Raw genomic sequence first — 15,654 nt, 5'->3', positions numbered from 1 at the left:
ATAAATGTTATAAAGGTGGAATTTCAAAGAATATATGTGTGGTACTGAGGCTTATATGCATACATGTTCCATATAACCCTGAGTGGATAATACTTGGCATACTCTTTGTCATAGTGGGTCAAAAGCATAATGAAATATTTGAAGACTGTTAATAATGAATCCTCTCTCTCGCTCATCATCAAAATAATAATAATGATAATACTTCACATTTATATAGCTCTTTTCTAGACACTCAACGACACTTTACATAAGGCATAGACAAACAGAACCAAACTAAATAAAAAGACAAGGAGCAAACTAAAAAACAGAACATTTCGGGTAAAAAAAGAAAAGAAAAAAAACGAGAAGAGCTGCGGAATGAGTCATGTAGTGAAGGGCAGGGTGCAGGGGCTGGCAGGTGAAGAGATGGGTTTGGAGGGCTTGCTTGAATGATGATAGGGTGGGAGCCTGGCCGATGTGGATAGGGAGGGGGGGGGGGGGGGTGCACCAGGAAAGGGCAGTGCCAGTTATGCCACGGGAGAACTGGAGACGTGAGAGGAGGATGGAGTGGTTGATAGTGTCGATGGGCGGCACTGAGGTCAAGGAGGATGAGGATGATGAGGAAATCGGAATCAGCAGCGAGAAGTATATCATTTGTGATTTTCAGTAGGGTGTCTGTGTGCTGTGTTTTGAACAGAAGCCGAATTGGAAGGGTTCGTAGAGATTATGGAGATTGGGACTTGACCGTGGACAGGAAGGGGAGGTTGGAGATGGGCTTGTACATGTATGAATATCCAGGGGGTGTGGTTTGGTTTGATGAAAAGTAGTCCCGTTGGTTTTGCCATGTTTCGGTTAAACAGAGAAAGTCCAGATTATTGTCAGTTATGAATTTGTTGAGTAAGAGGCCTTTGTTGTTTAGGGATCGGGTGTTAAACAAAGCAAATTTGAGATGTGGATGAATTTGGACAGGCTGGGGTGCTTTGGTAAGGGGGCGGAGGCAGGCAACAGGAGTTGCGGCGATGCGCTCGGCTGACCAGCGGGAGGGGATGAAATGAGTGGAGCGATCAGGCCAGGAGTAAATAAACTTTCTGCGGAGTAGACGGAGGAGTCCAAGTGCCTTTGATGACTGAGATGAACGGAGGACCAGAGAAGTTGTTGAGTTTGAGGGGTTGTGAGGTGGAGTATTGCAGAACCATGCCAGCCGGGGAGGATGTGATGATGAGCCTGAGGTCTTGTTAGAGTTGGAGAAGTTGCAGGCACGTCAGAATAATCCACAGGTGATCGGAGTTGAGTGGAAAATAGTATCTATGACTATCGCCTGGGTTTTATCACTAAATGTGGTGGTCATTAAGGTTGAACAGGATCATGTTTGATAGTTAGTTCCGGGTTACTTTTAGTGTATTTTGATCAAATTATTGTTTTTGCAATGTCAGATGTCATTTCAATAAATTCAAACAATTTAAGGAATAATTGGTTAGTTCTGGAACAAATAAAATATGTGTGTTTGATTGTAGGTAATGGTTTAGGGCCGGTGTAGATCAAGCAGCAACGTCCGGTTCTGTAAAGTGAGGCCAATATTGAAGTGCCTTAAACGTGCATTATTTCTAATGGCCAGCAGGGGGCGACTCCTTTGTTTGCAAAAAGTTCAATTGTATAGAAGTTTATGAGAAAATAACTTCTCACTTGATCTTTTCCCTCGTTAAACATTGTAAACGTGAGTTTATGGTCTCAATCTTCAGTTTCAAGTGTTCTTCAATAGAGCATGCTGTTCATTTAGTAAAGGATGGTCCATTTAGAATCAAATAAAGCCATAAAGCAGAGTATGCTTTAGCGTGGCCTTACTATGATTGAAAGATCACTACCACTACAGGAACCACATACAGTGTTTTTACGTCACTCATTCCCAGTCTAAATATGATCACTTTCAATCACTGGTTGCAAAAAGCCAAGATGCCGAACTTGAGGCTTCAAAACATCAGTCCAAAAACCAATGGGTGACTTCACGGCGACTACGTCCACTTCTTACATACAGTCTGTGGTGTAAATACAAAAGTATTTGTGAGATTGCTGCTGCATTGTCTCCATGATGGTCTCAATAACACCAGCACTGGCCTCAGACTGAGCATGGCCGACTGCTGGCATTATTCTGTCCAGCATGGGGTCCAACCTCATCTTCACATAGTCAGCACGTTCTGCTTTTACATGTTTTTAATTTGGCTTTACTTTACTTTAGTCATGCCAAAGAAAAAGAAGAGTTAGTATTTCCAGTAGCAGTTTAAATAATTGGAAACTCACAGTCGTCTAGCTAATGAGCTCAAATGACAAATCGGACAAACAAATTGTAAACTCTCCCGAGAGCAAAAGTTTAGCAAACAGAGCATTTCTAGGAATTAAGAATGTGGTTAAAAACTTTTAAATAAATGAGGATTCATCATGGAGAAATGTTCTAACATTTGTAGAGAGCATTAACTTATCATAGCAATAGTCTACTCTCAGCCAGTCCAGAACATCAAGTCCATCCATATACATCCATGTGTAGTTTCTTAGTACTGGGTGTCATTTGTTTTTTAGTTGTATATATTCGTATATAAATGCATGTTTTATATAAGATTCATTATACACACTTCATGTAGGTTCAAGGTCAGACCAGCATCAATAAAGAAGAAGGTATTGCCTGCACACTTACTCAATGCCACATGATCTTCCATGTTCATGGTTAATCTGTGTTCATTCTGACCTGATAGAGATCCAAGTCAAATAAAAACTGAGTCACAAACAAATAACGGCCGGTCACAAATACAGGCCAGGGGAATCCATGCTGTGGTTTGGTGTTGAAAACTTGTGATATTTGGAGATTTCTGCAAAAAAAGTGCATTTGTCTGGCAATTGGATTGTGACCACTTATTGTTAACATAGCCACACAACCTGTGAATGCCCTCTAGTTTGTGGGTGTGGTTATCGTAGAGTCTATGAGAGGTATTGTATACAGTGACCTGAAGTTTCACAAAATGGTCTCACTCAGTGAAATAGCTACTATGTGGACACAAATTATCACACATGAATACAACTGGGCTCATTGAAGCGTCTCAGCTTTCCTGTCAAACCAACCGTATGTAATTCCAAGACTCTTTAGGGACCACAATATGAAGAAATATTACATTTTTAGAAAAGGCAAAAAAACATTTATAATGCATGCTTGGTTTTAGCCCCTAAATTCTCATGAAGTGGGCATGTCTTAAAAGGGGGGGACTTATCTGTACCATAAAATCCATTTTCCTTGACAGATGTTGAAGTGAGTGGTCAAGGGATTCCGTCAGAAATTGCCACACCTCCCCAAAAATGTAACTTTGTAGCTTTATTCATCCTGACATAGCAGTCAGGATGGATTCATCAGGTTGTCTAGTTTCATACAATACTTATAGCTACAGCCTCTAAAAGACAGTTATGTCCGCCGGGATCAGAGGTTTAAGTTTTTAGAATGGCTCTTAACCTTATCATAATTGTCTATACCTGATGTAATTATCCATTTTTAATACTGGATATTTTTGTTTCTCCCTTTTCTGGACATCATCATGCTTATCATAGTTTCTCCAGGTCACATTTACAGACACAATTCTTCCTGAATGCACAATGAATCACAATTTATTCCAAGAGGTCGTGTTTTAAACTGCTTTCAACCAACAGGATGAGCACATGGTAATGACCTGCCAGCAGATAACACAAAAATCCCTGAAGGGGCCAGGTGGATCATATCAACATTAACCTCTGACCTCTGTGCTGTCACCTCACCTGTCATAGTCTCCATTACAGAGAGCTCGAACGGGAATGGTGAACGGCTGCCAAACGGGGTTCAGATTGTTCTTGATCACATCAGTCTTGTGGCAGATGGTGAACCTGGAAACACAAAGAGACGGCTCAACTTTTGAAATTTCTGTTGGAAAAACACATATTGGTGGGAACTAGGATAGACAGGAAAACTGTCATAAGGGTCTTTTCACAATGTGCGAAGAATATATCCGTATAGATATATACAATACTTTTTGCTCCCAGGGTAAATATTCAAAGGTAGCTCATTCCGACACTAACGGTCTCTTGAAATGCATTTCAGCACGGGAAAGCAGAGACAGAACCGGCTCACAGAGGGTTTGGATTCTGAGCTGCATGTCTGAAATATTGAAGGATCCAGTAAATAGAGATTAGAATTGTCAGTGTCAAGAAAATCTATCAGCCCCTTCTTCCATCCGAGGGGCAAGACGTTTTGAAACTCCTCATATGACTGAATCCAACAGATACATCTGCTGGCAGGAATTCAGCCACTTTTACCAACAGGAAGTTTAGCGACAGAGGAGCAGGACACTCGCCAGAACCAAGGCACAAATGGATAGACTGTACAACAACTTCTGGAAACACACTTACGTCCCATCCTCGTTGCTCCGGTAGAAGACGAGGAAAGGGTCGGACTTGCCGAAGAAATCCTTTTTGTCCAGCTTGTTGGCACAGAGCTGCATGGTGGCTATGTCCTGGAGGACAACAACAAATTATTGTTGACAACGTTTACTCATTATTTCTCTTTACTTCACACAGTAGGTATAGCTACTATGGCAAAATCCAGAATGTATTAGTATAAAGTGGACTTAATTAACCTTCATTTATTTAATGAGGTTAAAAGCAAGATATGGGATTCAGAGAATTAATATAACAGCTAATAAATATTCCCTACAATAAGATATCGTGGGGTAATGTTGACCTATGCAGAGTGAAGTGACTCTCCCACTGTGTGTGTTGTAATCAGATTTTCTCTGTGGTTTATTTACATATGCATGCTTTTAGTGAATGTCATTCAGAGGCCCCACATTACGTTGTTATCACAATATTTAAGTCACATTACGATCTTGTTGCAATTTTTTACATTTTGTAAAATGGTAAGTATAGTGCAATTAATGAGCTTTTTTCCACAGGAAAGTACCTCTTGTAATGCAATTAAAGCCAATGAGAAAAATTGCGCTCTTGGAAATAAATTATCACTTTATTAATTTATAAAATGATGGTCCATTTAGAGTCAAATAAACTATTAAGCAAGGTATATTTTAGGGGTGGGCTACCTTATGATTGACAGGTTGCTACCACAGCGCATTTGGCTGTGATTTTAGCCTTACAACTTTAACCCTTTCACAGTGTGTTTTCACTTCATAAAAGTAAAAGGTAATTGTAACATTTTGGTTGCATACAAATATCCACCCTCTCCTGTCACAGAACTGTCATAAAAAATATGAAATACTTGAGGCTTCAAAACCGTCGTCAACAAGTAATTCTATTGTCTCAAACTAAATTGATCAGCTGGCAGCCCTGTTTAAAAACCCTGCTGAAGATGATCAGGCTCCCTGACTGAACTGACACATAAATAAAACTAACCAGGGACAACCACAGGCATGCGTACAGGAAATCCAACAGGCCTCATGAACCATAACTAATAAATGTAAACTTTGCATTAATTCGCCTTCGAGGACTCTGCGGTATACCATCATTGCTGCTATATAGCCCGCAGTGCGAGTTTCAGCTTCCTCACATTCAAATGCATGATATAACTTAATTATGTGTATACATTACAGCAAACTACTTCCTCTGTATTCAATTCATTAGCAGCATGCATGTTATTGCATGGAGAAGTGAGGACTCTAATATCATAGAAGCATGTGTGTGTGTGTGCGTGTATGTGTATCACTCTTTGATTGTAGTGTCTTATAATTCACCCACCGTGGCAAGAGAAGTAAACTATAGACTTGGTTAAATAATTCATAAGCGGCTCTCGTGATCACTTTGAAGGAAAACTACCAATCCACTTTTTCGCCACGTGATGCCGATGACACCATTATTGTGTCTGTGCGGTCATTTAAATTCCCTCAGCAAAGTTAAAAAGGGAAACACAGAAGCTTGACTGTCATGAATACTGCTTAACTTTCTGACCCCTGTGTCGGACTGCTTATATCACAGTGTGTGTGTGTGTGCGTGTGCATGTGCGTGTGTGTGTGTGTGTGTGCCTAATCACAGTGTCCTGAGTTTGATCAGGTACAAACCCGGCAGTTACTGAGCTCCTCAGCGGAGAAGAGGATGGTTCCACACTTCTTCCCAGGAATCCCACTGAGAGAGAGAGATAAAGAGAGAGAGGAAGAGAGAACGAGAGAGGGAGAGGGAGAGAGAGAGAGGAAAAATGTTTGATGCTGTTATTATATGCTGCAGGAATTGGTCAAACAATTTGTTGACCTAAATACATATGTTGACACCGCTACTGGTATTAAGAAATGAATATGAATAGAATAATAGTTAAAAACTAATAATGAATATCACAATTAGTATCACTAATAACTAGTATCACACATTTTGTATTTTGTTGTATTTAACTTTTTCTATTTCAGTTGAATTGTTTACATAACGTATTCACTTGAGTTGATATTGTGTTCCACTTTGAAATGGTGTCAGTATTATTTCTTCACACTATTTACTATTTGTATTCTCTTGTATTTTGCTATTCTGCTGTTGAAACTATGGCACAAGGGTTTTTTTCTGGATTAATAAAGTTCTATTTTATCTCATGATTAACAGTAAGTTGCTCCCAACTTACATGTTACATCTTGTACATGAAGTACAGCCGTTACTGACAACTATATGAGCAAAGATATTTGTTTGTTCACCACAGAAACAAGAATAAAATGACAAACCAGTCAAAAGTCACCTTGGGAAACCCAAAACACAACAAAATGTATTAAAAAATGACAAAATGCAGATTGCAAAAGGCAGATGATTAGACAAATAAGGTAACGACTGTTCCTATTGGAAGTTACTTCAGCTGTTTGACCTTTCGTCAAAGGCAAAAGATGTAGTGGGAACAATCTGCAAAGCTTTGGAAAGTTTACTAGTTTGCATCATGTCTGTGACTTCCTCTTTCTTAGTGTCAACTGGACGACACACAGACACACACACACACACACACAGTGTATATGGGGGAGACCCAAGCTGCACATCACTCAATCAGACCTAAACCCTCCATCTACAGTCGGTCACAGTACACCCTGGTGATTGATGTCAGCAGCGGTGACAGAAATGCTGACCCCGGATCAGATCCTCCCCGAACACAATTATCAGATACAGGAGGAGAAAAAAAATCAGACTTCTGCTCAGGAGTCATGCCACCAATCTTCTGTCTGATCACGGCTCAGTGGCCAGCCCCCGTGTTTCTCTCAGGGGAGATGTGGCTTCTCATTAGGTGATACAATTATGGGACAATCTCGATAATTGTATAAAGATTGGATCTGGAAGAGAAAAAGGAGGCCTGAAGTCATTTTTCAAAAGGGAGGGAATCCCGATACAGCAAGTGTAGTGTAGATGTTTTGTTGCTGCGCTGCTTCATGCTCCTCATAAACCCACTCCAGATAAACAGACACTAGTTGTGCAACGGATCATAAAACTCACGAATCAGATCACAGATCAGCACAAAAGAAAAAAGGGAGCAAATATATTATATATATACAGTATATATATACATATATATATATATACAGGACTGTCTCAGAAAATTAGAATATTGTGATAAAGTTCTTTATTTTCTGTAATGCAATTAAAAAAACAAAAATGTCATGCATTCTGGATTCATTACAAATCAACTGAAATATTGCAAGCCTTTTATTCTTTTAATATTGCTGATTATGGCTTACAGCTTAAGAAAACTCAAATATCCTATCTCTAAATATTAGAATATCATGAAAAAGTATACTAGTAGGGTATTAAACAAATCACTTTAATCGTCTAATTAACTCGAAACACCTGGAAACACATTTTCAAATGTTTGATTTTGTTTTGCTGTTATAAATCTTTTTTTTTACTTGGTCTGAGGAAATATTCAAATTTTATGAGATAGGATTTACAGGTGCAGTGAATGCTCAATGCTCAGCAAAGAAGGAAAGGGCAACAAGTACACACAACTATAAATAAAAAAAACACACATTACACAGTGTGTGGAGGCAGTTGTGTGGTCTATGTGGGGTCCTGGTGAGGTCGAGTTCACAATCGAAACTCCGTCTCAGTCTCTTCTCTTGCAAGCGCGTGACCGGAGGCGCCTGCCTGACCGCAGCTTGGGTGGAGGATCCTTCTGATCCCTCTGGATCTCTCTCTCTGCACCCTGGTACAAGTGTGCCTGCAGGGGGGGGGGGGTCAATCAATAGTGCGCAGCCGAACGCACTACTCTCTGCAGAGCCTTCCTGTCCTGAGCGGAGCAGTTGCCAAACCAGGTCAGGACCAGAAAGACCTGAAGGACTGGCTCTCCTCTGGAAGGAATTAAATTTCTGGAGCTTTAAATTTCCTCAGCTGCCTGAGGTAGAGGCCTTCTGTGACCTGAGTGTCTTTGTGTTTGCTGTCCATGTCAGATCCTCAGGTATTGTGACCTATACCTCTTTATACACCCTCTCCACAGTAGTCCCGTTAAAGTCTCCTCAGTGGGTGTCTGTTCCTCTGTTGTTGTTCCTTCCTACAGAGTCTCAGTTCAGCTCCTTGAGGTGACATTCCTGATGTCAGAGCACCACCAGAACCACACAGATCACCTCTCCCTCTCCACCTAGGCCTTCGGGATCGGGTCCCCACCACCCACCCACCACACCATCAACTTGATGATTGATGGTTTGTTTGAACCCACACACACAGTCATGTGTACAGTACAGTAGGGGGGCTGAGGACGCAAACCCTGGGGGATCCTGTGTTCAGGGTGAGGAGGGGAGGGTGTGTCTGCCACCCTGACCACCTGTGGCCTGGCGGTCAAGTCCAGGGATCAAGCACACAGGGGGGTTCAGTCCCAGCTCAATCAGCTTGCCGGCCAGTTCATAGCCCCCCCTCTGGCTGTCCAGATGAGAGAGTTTTCTTAAGCTGTAAGCCATAATCAGCAATATTAAAAGAATAAAAGGCTTGCAATATTTCAGTTGATTTGTAATGAATCCAGAATGCATGACATTTTTGTTTTTTTAATTGCATTACAGAAAATAAAGAACTTTATCACAATATTCTAATTTTCTGAGACAGTCCTGTATGTGTGTATAACTAAATATCACTTTTAGATCCCTGATCACATATTTCTTTACGCCAATACTAATTGTTGATCATTGATGATTCCTATTAATAAATACAGATCGTTGTTTCATTACAGCAGCTTGTCAACAAGGACCCAGAATATTTATTTCTTGTTGCCACTGCTTTGAAGTCTGTATACCATCAACAATTAGAAATATTATCCTTTCATGTTGTTGTGAAAACATCTCCTTCAACCTTCTAAGTTTCTCATTAAAACAACATTTTACGAGATCAAATGTGAACCATGTCATCATCATGATAATGTTACAAGTAACCATTGCACATTAATATTTTTCTCTGAACGGAGCCTGAACGCATCATTATGTTACTAAAATTCTCTGCCTAAACGATCACCAAATTTGGAGCATATGTTCACATCGCATTCTATAATTTACCCTGTCATCTTCATTCTATTGAAACACCAGGGTGTGCTGCAGTTATTCTCCTAATCTCTGCATTTCTAGAGCTTAATGTGTGAGGGAATGACAGGCTGAGAGAAAAAAAGAAGAAAAAAACCTGCGGAAGTTAAACTTTTTAAGTCAAGTCAAACTCAGAAAAAACTTTATCATCCACTTGATAACTCTCCGTGGCTGCGAGCCACACTCCACCCTGCAACACGACAGGGGAAATTCGTTCCAGCTACTTGATGCCGTTCCGCTGTGAGCAATCGGGCCCGATGCGGCGCTGTGATTAAAACAGCCGGCTGAGGTTCAAAGATGTTGACCGTAAACGTCTGTGACACAAGGCACAAACACACACCGCGAGCACATGCTGCATTATCTATTGGGGGAAATGCTAATGCACACCCGTAACATATTCTCTCCGAGCGGCTGCTTCCTGTGACCTTGAACCTGGAGTTTCGGCTCGGTCCATCTACCGTCCATTCCTCAGCCTTGGTTGTGGACACAGTCGTGTGTGAAGACAAGTGAAGCTCCTCTCCTAAAACAACTTCACGTGAAAACAGGAATTCATTCCTGCACTCTTAATTTCCTCTCAGTTTGTGTCTCTTTTTAATCAATCTCTACTCACTCTAAGGATGCTAACAGTGATGTATGAGCATCTGCAGGCTGCAATCTCTCTCATAATTACTTTTGAATCGGGAGACCTGCAGTCTGTGCACACACACACACACACACACACACACAAACACTGTCACGGCGGGACCTATTCCCATTCCTGCCACCACTTTACTACTAAAAGCTCCGTGGTGGTGGAGCTGCAGCCTCTTGAGTGGATCAGACGCACAGCAGGATGAAAGAAATCGATACGGCAGAGATGAAGAAAATAACTTAATGAAGATGGAAGTCACCAAAGAAAATGTTTGCGGATGTGTCAAGTCCTTCGGCAGAGTATTTTCCACACGTTTCTTGTCCCTCCTCTTCCACTACCCACACACGTTATACAAGCTCACGCACACACACACACACACACAGACGCACACGCACAGTTACACAACTAGGAACAGTCAAAAAGATGTTGTAACAATTTAGTAGAGCTGGACCAAATCAATTCTTTAATTGAATAACAGCAATAAGATTTTGTTAATTAATCGGTTAAAATCGGCTGTTTCCCAACTTGGCTGAAGAAGTTTTAGCGGACGTCAAGTGTCACATTTTTTTGTCCACTCAAATCCATTATTGTCGGTGTGGACACGTATCAAGAGGGCGAGTGAACGCCGTCGTGGCGTGCAAGCACTCCCAAGTGCCTTTTCTCGGCACACAAGTCATGCGGTGAGGAAAATCTTTCCCAGATATAGCAGATACTGTCATTTTCTCTTCAGCAGTAAATATTAGTCTATGGTAAATATATGGAGAAGAAGTTAACAATTTTAGTGGTGACTAGCAGAGCTTTACAATATATTCCACAGACTATTTAACTTCCTTCCAACTTTCTGCCCAAAAGTCACAACATCGGGTTGAAGGATCAGCCACACTGGCACAGACCAGCACAGTCGTCAACAGTCGAGCCCTTACGCTGCGTTCACACGACGAGTAACAAAAGCAACAACACGGCTACATTGACGCCATGGAAGTGTTGCTCCAGCACTCGTTGATGTAGTTATGTCATTAAATAGCACTGAGGTGAAACCAAAGCATGTGATTTGTTTATGCTTCACCGCGTCATTGGAGCGCTAAATAAATGTCAAAAAAACGCTCTACTTAATCTCTATCAACAGATTTTGATACGATGATTTTTTCAATTTTTTAATTTGAAATGCTATTTGGACTGTAAAACAATGAGCAGTGCATGGACAAGCAAGTCTTGGCTAAGATAGCCGCTGTCTTCCCTGGAACAACAGAAATATAGCCCCTTTCTTCCAGAGGCTTAGTCAGACCAATTTAGAGATTGGCTCAACCTTGATTTGTAGCTCGTCGTTCCCGCTACAGACTTCATTTTTTCCCCTTTGTGTCACTGGCATTCATTAAAATTAAGAATGAGCTGTGAATGTAACAATCAGGCACTGAAAAGTGGAGTTAAAGCTGAAGTGCCAAACTAATGTCCATCAGGGGACGACTGCTCTGGTTGTATATAAGAAAATGACTCAATTTACAATGAGTTTATGGTCTCAATATCTATTTTCAAGTCTTCTTCAATACAGCATGATGTTCCTTGAGTAAATGATGGTCCATTTAGAGTCAAATAGACCATAAAGCAGGATATGCTTTCGGGTGGGCTTTACCATAACGCCGAACACAAGGCGTCAAAACGACAGTTCACAAATTACAGGGTGACCACAACGACTACATCTACTTCTTATAATGCTTTGTATGGTTAGAAGGAAGGTTACAATGTTGTAACACAAGTACAGGCGGGACTCTGTTGCTTCTACGCGGGTGTCTGAAGATAATGTAAAATGGCAGACATCGTGCTGCCTTATATACTGTAGGTTCACACGTATTCAGGTAGGTCCTAATTGGACGGATTACATTTTTCAGGAGGGGAGTATTACCCATATAGTCCAAATGAAGACTTTGTCGATGGTCGAAATGCCAAACGCGATGTATCAAAACCAGTCTACAAACCAATGGGTGACGTCATGAAGACTACGTCCACTTCTTATGAAACTAAAGAGGCTTCCTCTAATACTTGGGAGGGAACTTCTGTGGGAGATCTGAATTGTGAAAGAAGGAGCCTTTCTCTCTTTAGTTACCTGTATCCCACCATACTGATCTGAAACAACACAAGTGAGTCTAGGGCGTAGACTGTGAAAGTGAAGGGCATCGCGTGCGTGCAGTGTTCTGTCTCTCTGGTGCAGCATTAATCTTTCCCCCATCTTTCCCTTCAGTTAATCTCTCAATCCCTGACTGTCACTGATGCAGTATTGTCCTTTGATAACTCTATTTTACAAGAAAGAAAGAATAAGAAAAAAGAAAGAAAGAATTTTAATGTTTCCCGAACAAAGGACTTGTATTATTATGAAAACGCTATGGTAAAGATCTGACAAGACCTTGAGGATGTACGTTTGTCCTTCTCGCGAGTCGGAAATACGTTGTCCGTCCGCTGCTTGCATTAGGAAGGGTGAGTTTTTTCCCTCCATTTTAAAGCTCTTCATTCACAATACTCCGCCAACAAATGATTTCGTGAACGAAGCTCTCAAATACAGTTTGTCGTGCTTTCTGTTTACTTCTCTCTGGTATTTCTGTTGTTCCAGAAATATGCTGTTATCTCCTTTATAGTATCTCCCACTGATATTATTAGAAAAAGGCTAAATGGCACGCCCGGTGCGAAAGCATGACAGGCTTAGCAACAGTGACAAGGGGGGGGAGGAGTGTCTTTGTACACTTGTACTAGAACAAATGGCAAAACATCCCGAATCTAACACAGTTTTGTGCTCACATCACTCCACTACTGTCAAAACTCCATCAACAGAGAGAGCAGACAGTGGTAGAAACATTCTAAAGAGTTATGTAACGCTGAGTTTCTCAAGATTATATTATATAACCTCTCTGTGGCCATGTACCAGTGGAAAGTACATACCATGATGAACCAGGGCTCTCGCTGCCCAGTGAACGTGGGCAGCGAGCCATTGGTCTCCTGGGGCTGGATGCTGTATGAGATATATTCATGCATTTGGAAGGGAACTAACCTAAGAACTCATGAAACAGGAGTTCCACTGAGAAAAAAAGAATTCTCGGTATCAGCCCAATTCAATCCCAACAGCTCCAGTTTCATTGTGTTTCAGTTGGCCATATTCCCCTCCGACGGCTGTCCCTCCCCTTGTCAAAACAGCCCTCAACCCTTGGTGACTAGCGTCAATCTCCAGGAAGAATGTAACGCCCTGTTCCACAAGTGGAGCATGCCTCATCGAATTCCTCCAGGCCGTCCCATTGTTTCGGACTGTAGCAACGAAACATAGTACACAGCGGAATATTTGGACTTCTTCCGAAACATTCAGACTAACACTTTAAAAAAAAAATTTAGAGACCTGCAAACACACTGGTATTATCGGACAAGAACATCAACAAAAGATATATATACAGTGTATATATATATATATATATATATATATATGTTTAATGACATTGTTTTCATAAACTGTGGGGTACAGAATTGTTTACTGAGCTGAATAACAAGAGTTTGGTAAACAGTAAACAAACCTCCAGGTTAGGAAAATGTATTTTGAAGAGAAAACAAGTGATCAAAGTGTTCCTGGTTCAACTTTGGGTCACTGTTCTTAACGACATTTGGGGTGTACCCACTTTCCTACAAAACATGGATTATCTGGTAAAAGAGTTTTAGTTTTTTGTATGATCGTCTTGACTGCTCGTTCCTGCCACGTTGAACCTATTTTTGGAGACGGCGCTTCCATATGTTACTTGATTACAGTGTAATCATTGGTGATAGAAGAAACGTTTAGGGCATTTAAGGCATTTCTTGGCGGCACCTATGATGATAAGGTGTAATTACTGGTGCGCTCTTTGATATAATTTCCCAGAGATCCCAAAAGTGCATGGAAATCCGATGAATGTTGCCACAGACACCAAGGTTCTTAATACTACAAATGCAAGGGCTTTTATCAGTGAGCCATAGGCTCAATCCCCATTGTGTTCCCTCATTCAGCGATAGAACAGTCATTTTAAATGAAAATGAAGTTATTCCAGGTAAAAAAACACAAAGATTTATCACCAGCGACTCAAAGGAGCGCAATTATATGTTGAAAAACAACCTGGGAAATACCATACCCATACCGTATATATATTTGTAAATCATATTATGAATACAGAAAGCGGAATAGTCTTTGAATTAAGGTTTTTTTCAAAGGGGGAGCTTTCATCTCTCAGCAAAGGATGTATAAAGCCGAGAAAGGCAGAAATCTCCATCAGATGTCCTTCAACACGGATCATTACCAATGGCCTTCTACTCCTCATGATCAAAGATGAAATAGGACCTCAAATGCTATCAATAAAATATTTTAGCCGATTGCTCAGCCACTTGAGAGTTTCATCTAATTGAATGTAGTTTTATTTTTTATTCCTGATAGAGAGACAGTTGTCGTGAAGATAACTTCGACGTTCACGCCATTAGCACAGTTGGGCTCTGCTTCCTCCCTTTGGGGACACATCTTTTACATTGAAGTAATCACATTACTGGTGTACACATTTGAAATGGACTTTGGACTATATAAGATAATATATTCTCGGCTCTATTATTAATCACATGCAAATCAAATGCATCATGAGAGTCTGAGATTCCTGTTTTGTGTCTTAACTTCCTGTTTTTTGCCTTAACTTCAACCGCGTTATTCTCTGTGAGATTTAATACAAAAATGATTTTTTTTTAAAGAAAACCAGGTCATGCCAGCACCATCACAAGATACAATTTGATGAGCAACATGTACAAGCATCTTTAATAGTCGAATGAGGTCCAAGTGACGTGGAAACGCAGAGCTTATAGACTCAAAAAAGGTTAATTATCCAAAGGATCCACAGCTCCAGATCGTCTTTACATAAGGTTCTTCATCACATAATCGTCAACAAACAAGACAAAACACCGGCACTCATAAATGAAGGTTTTTTCAGATGAAGACTCTATCTGTGAGTGCCAGTGTTTTGTTTCTTTGATCCTCGCCACTACCCTGCACCAGATACACTGTTCAGGATTTGGAACGATTTGGTGTGCTGCTATTATTATATCTGCTTCTGCACCATCATCATCATCATCATTATCATCTTTATCATCATCACAATCATCATCAAGTAAGACTAGTTTTTTAGGTCATCATAACTCCTTTCTTAAAGTGTAATTCTAGTGATGTGTATTTCGTGCAGGGGGGGCTAATACCATCTAAAATTCAATGAAAGTCTTTGTTGGGTATAAATCCATCTACATATGTACTATAAACACCACTGCATATATTTTTTGTATTCATATTCAGTGTGACACCATGCACCAATTCACAGTTCCCACACAATCTAAAATCCATACGCTGTTAGTTTGGGTACCGTTATTATTGTAGTTATTGCACTATGATCTGGCAAGAGGTGATCTGTTATAGAGCCTCATAGCCGTCGGCAGGAATGTTCTCCTGTATCTGTCCTTGTGGCAGCGGAGCGTGAGGAGACG

At 40.7% G+C, this 15,654-nt stretch overlaps 1 protein-coding gene across 4 annotated transcripts in view; it reads right to left on the bottom strand.

Annotated features, from left to right (window-relative positions):
- LOC130208980 (copine-9-like) overlaps nucleotides 1–15,654 on the bottom strand; it is a 154,047-nt gene that overhangs the window by 33,549 nt on the left and 104,844 nt on the right. For all 4 annotated transcript variants that reach the window (XM_056438456.1, XM_056438454.1, XM_056438453.1 and 1 more), the window contains 3 exons: nucleotides 6,054–6,117; nucleotides 4,396–4,499; nucleotides 3,769–3,873 (listed from right to left, as the gene is read on the bottom strand). In XM_056438456.1, coding sequence (XP_056294431.1) covers nucleotides 3,769–3,873; nucleotides 4,396–4,499; nucleotides 6,054–6,117 — 273 coding nt within the window. The remainder of the gene's footprint in view (nucleotides 1–3,768; nucleotides 3,874–4,395; nucleotides 4,500–6,053; nucleotides 6,118–15,654) is intronic.

The sequence above is a fragment of the Pseudoliparis swirei genome, chromosome 18, assembly GCF_029220125.1.
Source record: "Pseudoliparis swirei isolate HS2019 ecotype Mariana Trench chromosome 18, NWPU_hadal_v1, whole genome shotgun sequence".
In the NCBI taxonomy this organism is placed as follows: Eukaryota; Metazoa; Chordata; class Actinopteri; order Perciformes; family Liparidae; genus Pseudoliparis; species Pseudoliparis swirei.
Note: the sequence above shows the minus strand (reverse complement) of the source record. Positions and strands in the feature narration are given on the sequence as shown.